Here is a 15583-nt window from a genome sequence, read left to right on the forward strand (position 1 = left end):
TTACCTCCCACAACACCCAGTTAACCTGTGGTGTTACCCAGGGCTCCAATGTCTCGCCTTGGCAATTCAACATTTATGTTTCCCTTTTGGCCAAGCTGTTTGATTTCTTCTGAACCTTACTTCATATCTAAAATGATGACTCCCACATACTTGGAGGCCATGCTTAAAGTGACAGAAAATTATCTGATTCCCACATTGCTCCTGGACAAACAAGAATGGCATGTGCTACAATCCTGCGACAACTGAAATCATTTGTTTTCTTTACACCAATCCAGCCTAACTTCTAGCCCTAAGGTCTATTTCAGATGTTCCTCCCACTCTTCTATCTGGTACGGTATGGAAAGAACCTGAGCATCTTTTTCGAAGAAAGCATTTTGTTCACTGATCAAATGTATCTAACTGCAAAACAACGCATTTAAAAGTGCACATGAGGATAAACAATGAATTGTCCGTACCCCAAAATGCATCACAAATCAAGGTTTCTCAAGCTTTGGTGCTATCCACATTAGATCATTACATTTTTGGTCTACGTAGGTCACAACAAAGACTCAATCTACCATTGACAGCTGATGCAAAATAAGGGAGCTAGACTCACATTGACGCGCAAACATTGGGATGCAAGCAAATTATTCTTGAAAGTGATAACATGTCTTCCAGTAGAACAAATAATAATTTTTAAGGCCCTCTGTAATGCACAAGTGCAATTATAACAAAGTCCCCAACTACCTTCCACTCAGCATCAAGCAGCATATCCTGTCCATGAATTTGAAATCTTCTTCACTGAACTGTCTAAGCACACCCAAGTTCCAGCGAACTAGCACAGTGACCATTCTCAAGATCTCTTTGGGTCTGCATATTGTGACAACATTGGGCTGGAGCTTAGATCTGTACTTTCCATCCAAACATTCTGCTAGAAACTCAGAGCTTGGATTCTGTCATCAGCCTACACCACTCAGCTCCTCCTTCCGCCCCCGTTGTGAGCTCAATTAGTCCTGGCACAATTTGTTGCACATTATAAAACTTCAGAATACATATACTATAAAGAAAGGGCCTGTTCATCTCCATAGAGAGGATAGTGATGACCCTGAAAGGTCAAACAGAATTTAAAGAATAAATGCACATAAAATGTGCAGCTTTATAGAACACCAAGGCAGAATGACTACAAATACAAAGAGTCAAAGGGTTATAGAGACTTGGTGAATGCTGGACCATGGAGCCAGAACTCCTTAGCCCTCTGCAGAATGTGAAATGAAGGAAACCATTGCACAGTGGAACTTTAAGTTAAAACTCCTAAAAGATATTGAAAAAGTGTAAACAAAGGAATTCATTGCACTCTGGAAGTTGAACGCACAACTCCTAAAACATCTTAAGAGAGCAAAATAAAAGGAAACCATTATCTGCTGGATGTTAGAACTCCCCTAGAGAATATTGCTGTGAAGGAAACATTTTTGCTGAATCTTAGAGTCAGAACCTCTGAAACAGCTTGATAAATTGAAACTGGAGGGAACCATTGCATTCAAGAATGTGAAGTAAGAATTACAAAAACATCCTGAGAAAGAGAAACCAAAGAAAATTGTTGCATGCTGGACTCTGAAGGCAAAGCTCCTAAAGCTAATTAAGAAAGTGATTGAAAGTCAAAATGCTGAATAATTAATCTTGAAGTCAAAGATCTTGGTACTGTTGAGCAATTGATTTGGAGAAGCTGCATTTAGTCATGGAACTTGAAGTCAAAGTTACAACCTAAAAATGGTATAGAGAATGAAAGGAGAACTATTGAATCCTGGAACTTCAAGTCAAAGTTCACATTGTTTCTTGGAAATTCTACGGTATTGCAACTAACACATATTAAAGTACATATCCACCAGAAAAACCTTATAAATAATGTTGTATATGAAGTTATCGAAAGTCTATTAATTGCTTAATCAATTTAATTTAAGAAATCGCCATACCCTCACCGCCTTCATGACATGCAACATTCTTATCAACTTTGACATTGGCAACATCTTACATATTCACATCATCCCCGACTGTTGCAGCACCCCCGCATTCACTGACACATAATTCTCCACCTCCACTGATGTGTCATACTCCACACACACACAACAGTCTTCAGAACCGCAGCACCCTGCAAAGTCCATTCACTCTTCATTGTGGCATCACCCTCAATGAGCCCAAGCCCTTACTGCTCAACTCTCCCAACCGTTAATATATCAAGAGACTCCTATAACCCACACATTATGGCTTATGAATGCCAGGTGGATGCTCTGAGAGGAGAGTTAGCATCAGGGCAGTGATGCAGTTCCATTGGATGATGTAGGTAGGCCCAGTGCAGACTGCCTGGTAGTATTGAAAAAGACAGTGTCTGCGTACATAGGGATGCCTCCATGACAGGGCTCCATCTACACAGCAAATCAAAGGCCTATGTTGGAACAAAATACAAGTAAGGCTGGTCAAAGGAGACAGTCCGGGGGGAGGGCAATACAAAATGAGGCAACTGTAACAGAAAGGTGTATACTTTGAAGAGAAGCAAACTAGGCAGAACGGAGACAAACGTGGAGTGAATTATAAAGTCAAGAGAGCAGTCAGGGGGGTTGCCCATATGAGGAGATTTTTGAAGAAGAGAAAGTTAGGAGAAGGAAATCGGAGGTCTGCTAGATACTGATACCTAGTTGTTACTCATTGAACTGTATTCCATCGACTCACTGTAGGCAACCGCTTTTTTGCCACCCATGATTCCTCAGACCTAAATGTAACCAAGGTCCCATTTATCTATCTATTTTCCTCATGCCTGACTGTATCTGTCTACTAGAGGGTAATTCCCTACTCTGTCAAGGACATCACTGAAACAGAAAACATAGAAATATCCTGACAGGTTCACTAAACATACATATAAATTCAATTTATAGTAATGGCACAAACTATCTGAAATAGTTCCTAGGTCTGTATTTTATAATAATATAATGTGTCCACATAAGTCTTCATTGGGATAAATCTTTCAAATCCACCATTTCATACTCTTGTTTAAGAATTTTTTACAAAAGTGACTTTTTATTATTTTTGTGTTATTGCTCACAAGCTAGGTCTATACATTACCTAGCCCAATTGGCTAAAAATACATTTCAAAGCAAGCACAATCTATACAAAAATGGAACAAATGTGTATCCATATTCATGTGCAGAAACAATTCTTCATGTAAAACAAAATACAATTATTTACACATATTTTGAAAAGAACATTTGGGAAAAAAACCTTTTTCTCGAAACAATCAACACAGTGTAAATATTGGAAATGCTAAGTCCCTTCTTAGAGGTTGAAACCATATATAGCTGAATTTTAAATTTTTCAGTTGAATTGAGGGCATTTCCAATTTGCTAGCTAGACTCAAGGTCTACTAGCTGAACTCGGGGTCTACGTGTGACACCAGGATGGATCTAGTGGGTGTCGTACTCGTACAAATATGGATCAGAAAGCACAAGTAATCTACGTTTTGGCGGAGTAGGCAATCCCGCCTTCCTCAGGACCAGTAGAAGTCAAGACCCCTGAGGTACAGAAAAAATAATAAAAGAGAGAAAAGAGAGAAAAAGAAACTCGGAATCACAATCTGAGTACCACAAAATAATGTGAATGCCGTGACTCTTTGGGCATGCAACTACAAAGCCCACAAGGCATTGGGCTCATGAGTCTGTGAAAACAGGGAGATAAAAAAGGAACCAATCCCTCTATAGATAGAGCCTGTTGGACACAGTTGCCTCTTGTGCAGAAACCATGTTAAAATCAATAAAAACCAATGTAAAACCATAAGTAATGCATCATACAACAAACACATATACACAGCATGCAGAGAGCATATCCACAAAACCACGAAATGTGGTTAGACAAAACCATGAGTTGCAGCCAGAGATCAGGGGGTGCACAGCATATTTACAACATGCAGCACCCTATGTGTGTCTGTACTTAGAAGAAATAGCGTGCCGAAAAAATGTGTTAAATATATGAACTCACATATCTGGGGCTCAAGATCGAATTTGCCGCTTGTTATGCAATCAATAGAATGTGTAGCGCAACAGTGCGTCACATATGAAAACAGACGTTTCTATTCAAAAGAGCAGAGTCACTGTGTAAGGACCGGCATTAGCATAGTAATGAAAAAAGTAAATAAAATGAAAATGCAACTTTGCAACAATCGGTCACTGGCTCTACCTTAAGTAGCAGACGAAACTGTGCAGCATTCACTTAGCATCTTGCCACGTGTGGAGTGCTAGGGTGCCGTTAGGAAGCCATGTGCAATAAACATTGAGGTGATGCCCAGGATGGACTGCAGCCTTACGAGGTAATACGCGTCAGTCTGCAAAAAGGTAGTATGATTGTAAGATAAGGCCTGTCCAAGTTGGATCATTTACAATACTGAGGCTAGGGTATGTACGGCCTGTATTTCTTACCTGTGTGCAGAAGCCACAGTATACGAGTTGTTGCTCTCGTGCAGAACTACGGACGTGTAGGTCGGTGAGGCATGCAAGCGTGGTCATAGTAAACCTGCTGGCACACAAGACCCGGCAGGCGTAATCCAAACCTCAACAGCGCCATGGGAGCTAAGTGGTGGAAGATGGAATAACCACCAATTAGTTCTAAATGCAGAAAGGCACAAATGTAAAAATGCATTCCTGCAATGCAGAGGGAAATGGAACAAGTAGACTGCAAAGGTGCATATATGAAAGCGGGCGGGTGCAGAGAAGCCAACCCTCGGTGCACAAAGTAGCAGGAATGTCATCCAGGGGCGCCTCAGTGTAAATCACCAACAATATACGCATGTCCCTACACTGATGCCTGCTGCGAATAATCCTTCTATGCATCTATTGCAGTACTGAGATTCATTTTACACATTGAAGCAATACTATGCCCACCTAAACGTTGACTCCTCATTTAAACCTTTGGTTTTATTCAAGGAGTCGAGTCTGTAAATCCATCTAGCTTCCTTATACAGCGAGGTTTTTTGTGTATTCATGCTGTTTTTCACAACATCAATCACCCACCATTTGAGATCATCTGGAGAATGCTGTAATTCCAAAAAGTGTGATACCATCGGAGCTGCATGGTTGCAACATCTGATTCTTGACCGATGTTCACCAATCCTTATGGAGATGGCGCGAGTGATCTGGCCTACATACCTAAGGCCACAAGGGCACTCAATGCAATAAATCACATTGCATGTTTTGCAATTTGACATAAATCTGATGTCCCATTGTTTTGTGCCAATCTGGAAGTTTATAGTTTTGCTCGTGAATTTACACGCTCTACAGTTTCCACAAGGGAAATGCCCCACAATGGGGCGTAAAACTCGTTGGCTGGTATTAGTCTTCTGTTCGGACTTAGCATGAACCAGTTGGTCACGGAAGTTCTTTGATCTTTTAAAGGGGAACAGGGGCCTACCAAGATTGGGCAGGCAGGTGGAAATCATGGGCCAATATTTCATTAAGGTCTTTTTCACTGCAAAAGATTCAGTACTGTAGGTAGTGACACAAGCAACCCTCTCGTGTGTTGCAGTTTTAATTTTTGGTGTCAATAAGCTCTCTCTTGTTGTAAACCTAGCCCTTGTAAGGGTTTTCTTCACAAGTTTTTTAGGGTAGCCACGTTCTCGCAAGTCTCCAGCTAGTTGGTCCGCATGTTTATAATAATCTGGCACTGTAGTACAGTTTCGTCGGAGCCTCAGGAACTGGCTATAAAGCAGATTTTCCTTCAGTGCCCTCGGGTGAAAACTAGAGAAGTGTAATTTGATATTGTGATCTGTGGTTTTTTTTATAGAGAGAGCAAGATAGATGGCCCATATTGGCAGTAATCTGTAGATCCAGAAAGTTAATTGTATGATGATCATGCTCCATAGTGAAAGTGATGGTATCATGTATCCCATTGAGGTATGTTAAGAATTCTCCAAGTAGTTGAGTGCTAACTTCCCAGTTGAAAATGACGTCATCTATGTACCTATACCATTTAGAGACGTGTGAAATGAAGGGGTTAGTATCACTAAGTACAAATCTGTCTTCAAAATTGGCCATGAACATTATCGCCAAACTCGGGGCGAATGCTGCCCCCATTGCCGTGCCTCCAGTTTGGAGGTAAAATTGGTCTACATATTTGAAGAAATTCTTCTGTAAGGCAATGGCCATAAGTTCTACAATGAATGCTGCTGGCACTCTTTGTTGGGTGGCATTATGAATGAGTTGCTGATGTATGATGTCTATTGCTTCCTCCTGTGGTATATTAGTATAGAGTGCCTGTATGTCCATTGTCACTAGTAACTCCTTCTCATTGTTAAAGCTTATTCCTTCAAAGATGTTAATGGTTGCAGTAGTATCTTTTAGATATGTGCTAGTCTTCTGACTAATCGGTTGTAAGAATAAGTCGACAAATTTGCATAGTGGTTCCAACAGGGAGCCACATCTTGACACAATTGGTCTTCCTGGTGGTCTAGAGGGGTGCTTGTGTATTTTAGGGAGCGCATAGAAAGAGGGGGTCCTTTTTTCCGAATTATTGAGATATTCTGATTCTTCTTGGGTTATCCAGCCTCTTTCTACTCCAAGTTGTGTAGACTCTCGGATGAGCTCCTGAATATTTGCTGATGGATCCTTCCGTAATGGTAGGTAACTCTGTCTGTCCTCTAGGAGGTCCAAAACCATCCTATTATATGTTGTCTGGGAGAAGACTACTATGCCCCCTCCCTTATCATCCGGTTTAATAACCAGCCTTTGGTCTGACATTAGTTCTGACAATGCTTTTCTTTCTTCATTGGAAAGATTACTCCTTTTGTTTTTCGTTTTACCTTTAAGTCTTTGGAGATCACCTAAAACACATTTTTCAAATAATACAATTTCATTAGCCACTTGGTTGTCCAACGGGGTGAATGTAGAAGGGATCCGAAGACCTGTGTCTTGTATATTTTGTCCTTCGTCTCTGTCTTGGAAGTAGTGTCTCAAACTGAGTTTCCTAAAGAATGCTTTGATCTCCATTTCTATAGTGAACCAGTCCGTATGGTTTGTAGGGACAAATGAAAGACCCATGCCCAATATTTTCATCTTGATAGGGGATAGCTCAATCCCTGAGAGATTGAAAATGGGGATATCCATTGGTTGCTGTAAGTCAGATATGGGGCGATTCAATAGTCTATTTATGGGGTCTATTGGAAGAAGCCCCTCCTCCACTGGCGTTGCCGTCTCCTGCCTGGCCAAGGCTCCCATCCTTGGTTGTAAAATTCTCCTTGAGATGCGTGGAATTGGGCTCTCCCTAAAAAAGGCCTTTGTCCTCTTGATCTATATATTTGTTGTTGCTGCCCTGTTTGATACGGGGTATCCCCAGAGGAGTCACTGCTTGTATCAGAGAAAGTTACCCACCTTCGGTGTCCCCTTCTATTGTTTGTTGTTTGCTGTTGTCTAGGCTGATTTTTTTTTTGTAGATATTCAGCAGTTCGATAGGGATAAATAGTTTCAACTCTAAATTCTTGTATGTCTTTGCTTAATTTCTTTGTTTTTTTAGTTAGAGTGGCAGTCTTAAATTCCTCAAAGATTTTTTCTATTTCCCGAATGTTCTCGTTAGCATTAATATTAAGCTGGTTCGTAGTGAATTTGAGTTCTTCTGCTTCCAATTCTCTCTGTGCCGTAATTGCTAATCTTTGGGCAGTAGAGATCGTTAAAACCATAAGGTCTCTACTGCACTTAGTTGGAATTTGGCTAAAGCCTGTTTTATACAGTTCGTCCTCTAGAAACAAGCCTGGCTTGTTCCGTACTACGAGACCAGCTGGAATAATACTTGCTCTGAGGTATTCCCTCAAGAAATGACCGTGAAGTTCGGTCCTAAAACCCTTTTTCTTGAGTTTTAATAATTCATCAGCATTGTTACTAATAAAGGCAGGGCCAGTACCGTTATTAGAATCAAAAAGGGACGGTCCTAGGATGATGTTAGTTATTTGTTCTTCACTGTACCTGCACACAGGTAAGAAATACAGGCCGTACATACCCTAGCCTCAGTATTGTAAATTATCCAACTTGGACAGGCCTTAGCTTACAATCATACTACCTTTTTGCAGACTGACGCGTATTACCTAGTAAGGCTGCAGTCCATCCTGGGCATCACCTCGATGTCTATTGCGCATGGCTTCCTAACGACACCCTAGCACTCCACACGTGGCAAGATGCTAAGTGAATGCTGCACAGTTTCGTCTGTTACTTAAGGTAGATCCAGTGACCGATTGTTGCAAAGTTGCATTTTCATTTTATTTACTTTTTTCATTACTATGCTAATGCTGGCCCTTACACAGTGACTCTGCTCTTTTGAATAGAAACGTCTGTTTTCATACGTGACGCACTGTTGCGCTACACATTCTTTTGATTGCATAACAAGCGGCAAATTCGATCTTGAGCCCCAGATATGTGAGTTCATATATTTAACACATTTTCTCGGCACGCTATTTCTTCTAAGTACAGACACACATAATGTGCTGCATGTTGTAAATCTGCCGTGCACCCCACTGATCTCTGGCTGTAACTCATGGTTTTGTCTAACCACATTTCATGGTTTTGTGGATATGCTCTCTGCATGCTATGTATATGTGTTTATTGTATGATACATTACTAATGGTTTTACATTGGTTTTTATTGATTTTGACATGGTTTCTGCACAAGAGGCAACTGTTTCCAACAGGCTCTATCTATAGAGGGATTGGTTCCTTTTTATCTCCCTGTTTTCACAGACTCATGAGCCCAATGCCTTTTGGGCTTTGTAGTTGCATGCCCAAAGAGTCACGGGATTCACATTATTTTGTGGTACTCAGATTGTGATTCTGAGATTCTTAGTGGGATTATGTTTCTTTTTCTCTCTTTTCTCTCTTTTATTATTTTTTCTGTACCTCAGGGGTCTTGACTTCTACTGTTCCTGAGGAAGGCGGGATTGCCTACTCCGCCGAAACGTAGATTACTTGTACTTTCTGATCCATATTTGTACGGGTACGACACCCTCTAAATCCATCCTGGTGTCACACGTAGACCCCGAGTTCAGCTAGTAGACCTTGAGTCTAGCTAGCAAATTGGAAATGCCCTCAATTCAACTGAAAAATTTAAAATTCAGCTATATATGGTTTCAACCTCTAAGAAGGGACTTAGCATTTCCAATATTTACAATGTGTTGATTGTTTCGAGAAAAAGGTTTTTTTTCCCAAATGTTCTTTTCAAAATATGTGTAAATAATTGTATTTTGTTTTACATGAAGAATTGTTTCTGCACATGAATATGGATACTAATTTGTTCCATTTTTGTATAGATTGTGCTTGCTTTGAAATTTATTTTTAGCCAATTGGGCTAGGTAATGTATAGACCTAGCTTGTGAGCAATAACAAAAAAATAAAAAAATAAATAATACAAAGTCACTTTTGTAAAAAATTCTTAAACAAGAGTATGAAATGGTGGATTTGAAAGATTTATCCCAATGAAGACTTAGGTGGACACATAAAATTATAAAATACAGACCTAGGAACTATTTCAGATAGTTTGTGACATTTTCTTGGCGTTGAGGAAACTACTATAAATTGAATTTATATGTATGTTTAGTGAACCTGTCAGGATATTTCTATGCTTTCTGTATCTGTCTACCTTGCATGTATGTAACCACAAGCTTTCAAGCGCCCAGCTACACCCGGGTTTGGGTATAGTAAAGTAGAAGAACACACAATTTCTGCCTGCGTGAGACGAATAAGAGCAAGAAAAGAGAATGATAAGTGAAATCAAGCCATGAAGGAAACACACACAATTTGGGAAGAGAGGGGAGAGCTTGGGGAAAGCCAGAACCTCAGAGTGATCCCAAGATTGCAGATTCATTGGCAGTATTGGAGGTGGCCAAGAACAAACAGCAAGCTTAGGGAAACGAGAAGTTTAGTAAGATCCAAGATAAAAACAACTCTGTTATACTCAAGGAAGAACAGGCCTGGGATACAGTCCCTTAACAAAATTAGCGACGGCCACCTGCCTTAACATGATAAGTATTCTGCACTCCCAGGAGGCAAGTGTACTCACCAGGGTAAAAGACTGGACAAATCAAAAGGGGAATGTTGGCAAGCAAAGGAGGGGGAACCGGGAAGACCTAGCAGGTCCCAAAGGACAAATACATGGTGTGCCTAGGAGAGCAAGCAAACAGGCTGGGCAAATAATTTTGGATAAATCCGGGAGACTGTGGGTGATTGTTCTCTGCCAAAAAGGCTCGTTTTGGGGATCTTGAGAAGTCTTAGGTACATGAACCTGAAGTAAGCCAAAACTGCTTAGTTGAAACCGTAAAACTCCTCTGTGGGTACAGCAAAAACCCAAATCCCTGATGTGGTAAATTCCAAATAAAGAAGAAAGAGAACTGATGCACAGACATCTGACTCATTTGTTGATTACCCCAGCCATGACTCTGTCCAATCCACCATTTTATCCAGAGGACAGGAAACTGTATATACACTGAGGCCTAATCAGCACACATGGGTTTTGGGACATGCTGAAAGTACTATTGCCCGTAAATGTACTCTGTAGGGGAACAAACAGACAGCAGATAAATATCAGCAGCAAATCATCATGTTTGACTTCCACAAATACCAATTTAGGCCTCACATTATCAGCATAATGCAAAATGGCAAACAGCAGGATAACAAATATGAAGCACATTGAGAACTCTATATTTTATTTGATCATTAGGAAACTGTTGATATTAAATACATGATGGCACTTACCGAGAATCTCTGGCTCCAGGCTTTTTTCGGGTAGCAACAGCAAGCAAAGCAAGTATACTGATCCACAGTAAGAAGCAGAGTGGCTATTATAAGTATCTGTAGTGAAAGCAAGTACATTTGTAAGTATTATGACTGAAATGCTCTATTTCATTGTGATATACATTTCATAAGACACCTTTTTTGTCATATGCAGTTGGAAAATATCCTTTTTTATATTGCACAGGATGAAAAGGAACTATATTTGTTTACACAAGGAATCATGAGGTATTTAAAGTTAGATCCATATGGGTTTACATTTATTTAACAAAGACTGGCCCAAATCTCTTTTAGCAAAATATGCCAACATCTGTGAACATTTTCAATCTTCCTCTTGTGGAGCAATCATGTCAAAAATAAGTACAGATAAGCAACTCAGCTGTTACAAGTTGGATTAGTATTATACTTATTGCTGTAATCATAATAATTATTATTATTACTAGCTGAGGTACCCAGCGTTGCCGTGTCTTTTCCAAAAAATGATCAAGTAATGGAAGAACAGTAATGTTTCACCCCTGCCTTACAGATTTTTTTTAAAAAAACTGCCAGAAATAGCATGATAGATTATTGTTAAACTTGTATTTGCTCATTTCACAAATAAAAACATTTCAAATTCTGAACAACATCACAGAAACTTGAATTGAAATTTGTCACAAAAGTGCTTTTTGGTAGACAATGTTTTTGTTTTTTTCATCTGGAGGAAAGATGAACAGATTATTTGGTGTTCCAGATCTGGAGCAAGCAATATAAGGTTGTCTGTGAACAAAGCATGCGTCCTCCAAGTTGATTCCAGCAACCTTCAGCGACTATCATTGGGCTTTGTTGATTGACATTACAAAGGCAAGTCGAACTGGGAATTGCAAACGTTTGAAGTCAAATGGTAAATCAGTTGGGATTAGAGGAATTCTTGGTATGAATATGTCTTATCCCTTTGAAAATTCTGTCAGAATCGTGGATTCAATGAGGCAGAGTTGAGTGCCATTGCACAGCTTTTGTGGATCCAGGTTTCTGAGGAGCATGATGGGTGCGCCAATCTTCAAGAGCAGGTTGTGGGATGGGATACCTGGTGGCTCCAATGAATGAATTCAAATACTCTGTTGGGTAAAAGACAGCTTGAGCTGCTTTGGTGACTGTGTCAAGTGACTTGTAGCATTTGGCATCTGCAGGTAGCAAGTTTTGTATTTGAGCATTGATGTCATTAACACTGACATTTTTGGGAGAAAGGATTGCTCACTCAGACAGCCATTTGTGGTTTTGAAAGTGCAGCTTGATGTTTGGGAAAACGTGAGATTTCAGTTCCTCAATGGACTTCAGGATGTTGCAAAAGTTGTTTGGGAAAGTGAGGAGTCCTGTTTCAGTGTTAGATTGAGTTTTTCCCTCGCCTCTAAGAAGCAGCTGTTGAGAAAATTGGCCACTTGTTACATCTCCCAACAGGTGAACTCGCATGTTAGTGGTTAGGGAAATTTTCCTGACAAATCTCCAGAGACAGGATGCTTACAAGCAGGCATTCAGTTCATCAGTGGGAGTTGACATTGGAATAACAGGCAGAATCTGGCAAAAGTCACTGGCCAAAACAACAACTGCTCCTTCCATCAATAGCTGGCTTTCCTATGTAAGTCTTTCAGCGTCATGTCCAGACCTTCAGTAGCCTGCTTGTGTGATATGGTGCACTCATACCAAACAATGACACAGCTTTGTTAAAGTACTCTGGCTTGTCCTGATCCTTTGGTTATGTTGCAAACTTGCTCTGCTCTGTGATCTAAGTTTAGTGGGAATTTGAAGGTGGAATGGGTTGTTCCGCCACCTACCAGCAGTGTGGCAGCGATACCTGAGAAAACTACTGCCAAAGCAATCCCTTTTTGCTGGCGAACCTTTGCCAGTAGCAAGTTTAAGACAAAGGTCTTTCCAGTTCCTCCAGGGGCATCAAGAAAGGAAAGGCCACCTTTCTTGGCTTGTATGGCATTTAGAATTTCAAAATAGGCTGTTCTTTGGTCTGGTACCAAATGTGGTTCTTTTGTTGCAACATATGCTTGTTTGTTTGTTTGTTTGTTTATTCATTTGTATTGTGCACCAGACCCGAAGGTATCAGGGTGCAGAGAACAAGAAGGTTCAAAGCTTAGTTACATAGGTAATATGCAGGCAAGTATACAGAGATTGCGAGAGGGTTCAAAGCTTAGTTGCATAGGTAATATACAGTCAAAAGTCATTACAATTGGTACATTAAAGTCGTGACACAGAGTGGAAAAGTCGCAGGGTTATACAAGAGAAGAGGTGAACGGTCAGGTAGCATACAGTGCAGGGTCTTTACTCATCTTGTATTTTAAACCAGTTGATAAGATTCAGTCTAAACTGCAAATAGGGCTGACCCCCCCACATATAATGGGTGGCAGAGAGTTCCACAGCCGGGCAGCTTTTACTGGGAAAAAAGTGGACAGTTCAGCCCTAGGGACAATAAGGCAGTTGGAATTCACTGATGTAGTGGGTCTAGTTGAGGCTTTTCTACAAAATCTTTTGCTGAGGTAGAGAGGGGCAGCATTATTTAGGCATTTGTAAGTGAGCGAGACAGTTTTGATATGGATTTTGTCGTTCATGGTAAGCCAGTTGTTTTGTCTTCTGATATCAGATATGTGCTCTCTTTTAGAGATGCCCAGGGCAGCTCTAAGGACGTTGTTGTAACGCTCACCTGGTTCCCCCGGAGGCGCAGGTCTTGATCTGGCGAGGATACTGTCTTCAGTGTTAGGCGCAGGGTTCGTTTTGCTCCCGAACTGGGCCCCCTTCCCACCGACAGTTTAAGCTGAAGAGTGAGATGTCTGCAAGGGTAAACCAAGGTATTAGTGTTTGGAAGGTTCGGAAAGTTCCTAGCCCCTCTCGCCCTTTCTTTCCCCGTGGAACTGGGTTGATATTGCGCTTACCTTATATAGGTAAATGCCGGGCTCTCCATCCTGCGTCTTGTGCAGGGGCGCTGGATCCAGTTGCTTCACTGGATGCGAGCTCTGCCTCTTGATAGCAGAGGATTTGCTGAGAGCGAAGACGCCGTTAATGCACGAGCGTGCCTTGTAAGTATTAAAGTTCCTTTTGCGTTGTTCTCTTCTCTTTCAAAGTCTTAAGTCTGTAAAGTCTATGTCTTTCCCTTTTCAGATGCTGTGACGATGAAGATTATCCTTCTAATGGCACGTAAGTAGAAAGACTGCACTAGCGCTGGAGAATGCTCCGTAATGTCTCTTTTGTCTTTGCAGGTGCTGAGGTGCAGCGCGAACAGATTGAAAGCGACGGGTAAGCAGTCTTGTAACTAAGCGTTACTAACCGATGTATCTTGCCTTGCAGGTGCCGGAATGCAGCGCGAGCTGAGTTGGAACGGGCGTAACACAGGTAAGCAGAACTTGTAGTTGAATATTACTGACCGATGTTCTCTCTCTTTGCAGATGTCGGATGCCGGAAGAGAAAGGCAGAAAAAGGCGCCTTGGATGCTGCCGTTGGATTAGGTAAGTAGATTTGCTGCCTTTACTTTAGCCTAACCTGTGCCTTTGTTTTGCAGGAGCTGCAGAAGACTGAAGAAGACTGAAGATTGGATTCCAGCAGGTTATTTCGTGTTCACAGGATCTGGAGCTGGAGGTTTCCTGGAGCTGACACGGTGAGCGTCCTGCTGCAGATGCAGAATAACGCGAAGCACGTGAAACCAATCGGGTGTGGTTTAAATAGCCTTCTGTAGTGCTTAGGCGTCTCCTTCCACGGCCCCACCCAGGTAAGAAAAGAGTTCCAGATTTCTAAAAGAGTTCCTGTGTTCTGCTTCCAGGGAGTGGCTCCTGCTCCACCCAGACAGAAAAAGTAGTTCCAGGCAGAGAAGGATCAGGAGACCAGTTAGCTGGTAAGTAAGCAGCATGGTCTGCTACAGGTAGGTCCACCAAACACTCTTATCCAATATGAGCCCGGCGCTTCCTGTGCCGGGACCAGTCACCATCATGAGCCTGGCGCCACTGGCGCCAGGACAAGGTCCAGAGGGTCCCTATAGGGACTGGCTGGTTCCTGGGATCAGAGTCATGGGCCTGCTTCCAAGGTCGTGGGGCAAGTCCTGACCCCTTGGAAGCAGGGATCATGACAGCACCCCCCCTCAAGGCCCCTCCCAAGGTTGACTTCTCCGGAGGTCTTGGTTTGTTAGGAAATGTCCGATGAAATTTCTTGATTAGTCGGGGAGCGTGTACATGTTCTGCAGGTTCCCAAGATCTTTCTTGGGGGCCGTAGCCTTTCCAGTCAATCAGGTAGTTTAGTTTTGATTTGGAGATCTTGGAATCCAGGATATTTTTGATTTCAAACTCAAGTTCTCCGTCAACTAGGATAGGTTCAGGAGATTTAGTCAATCGGGTTTCTGGTTGAACAGGTTTTAGTAGTGAAACATGGAAGACTGGGTGCATTTTCATGCGAGGGGGTAAATCCAACTTGACCGCTACTGGATTTATTATGGCAGTAACAGAGTAGGGTCCCAGGTATCTTGGGTTAAAGGTGCGTGGTCCCTTTAGGGGTAAATATTTGGTGGATAACCAGACTTGATCTCCTATTTGGTATTGAGGGGCTTCCTTTCGATGTTGATCTGCTCCTTTCTTGTATTGTTCCTTGGCCCTTTGAAGGTGGGTAGTAGCTTCCTTGAAGGCTTGGGTGATGGTTGAATGTAGGTGGTCAACTGCGGGTGTTCCAAGATCCTGAGGTTGATCCAGGCTAGAGGTTCGAGGGTGATTACCATACAAAAGAAAAAACGAGGTCTTTCCGGTTCCAGAGTGGACTGAGTTATTGTAAGCGTACTCGGCTATT

General features: G+C 41.7%; 1 protein-coding gene across 1 annotated transcript in view; it reads right to left on the reverse strand.

Annotated features, from left to right (window-relative positions):
- Nucleotides 1-15583, reverse strand: part of TM4SF18 (transmembrane 4 L six family member 18) — a 163712-nt gene that overhangs the window by 112014 nt on the left and 36115 nt on the right. Inside the window, exon 2 of the mRNA XM_069620369.1 lies at nucleotides 10745-10840. Coding sequence (XP_069476470.1) covers nucleotides 10745-10840 — 96 coding nt within the window. The remainder of the gene's footprint in view (nucleotides 1-10744; nucleotides 10841-15583) is intronic.

This window comes from Ambystoma mexicanum, chromosome 10 (genome assembly GCF_040938575.1).
Source record: "Ambystoma mexicanum isolate Mex_15411 chromosome 10, UKY_AmexF1_1, whole genome shotgun sequence".
In the NCBI taxonomy this organism is placed as follows: Eukaryota; Metazoa; Chordata; class Amphibia; order Caudata; family Ambystomatidae; genus Ambystoma; species Ambystoma mexicanum.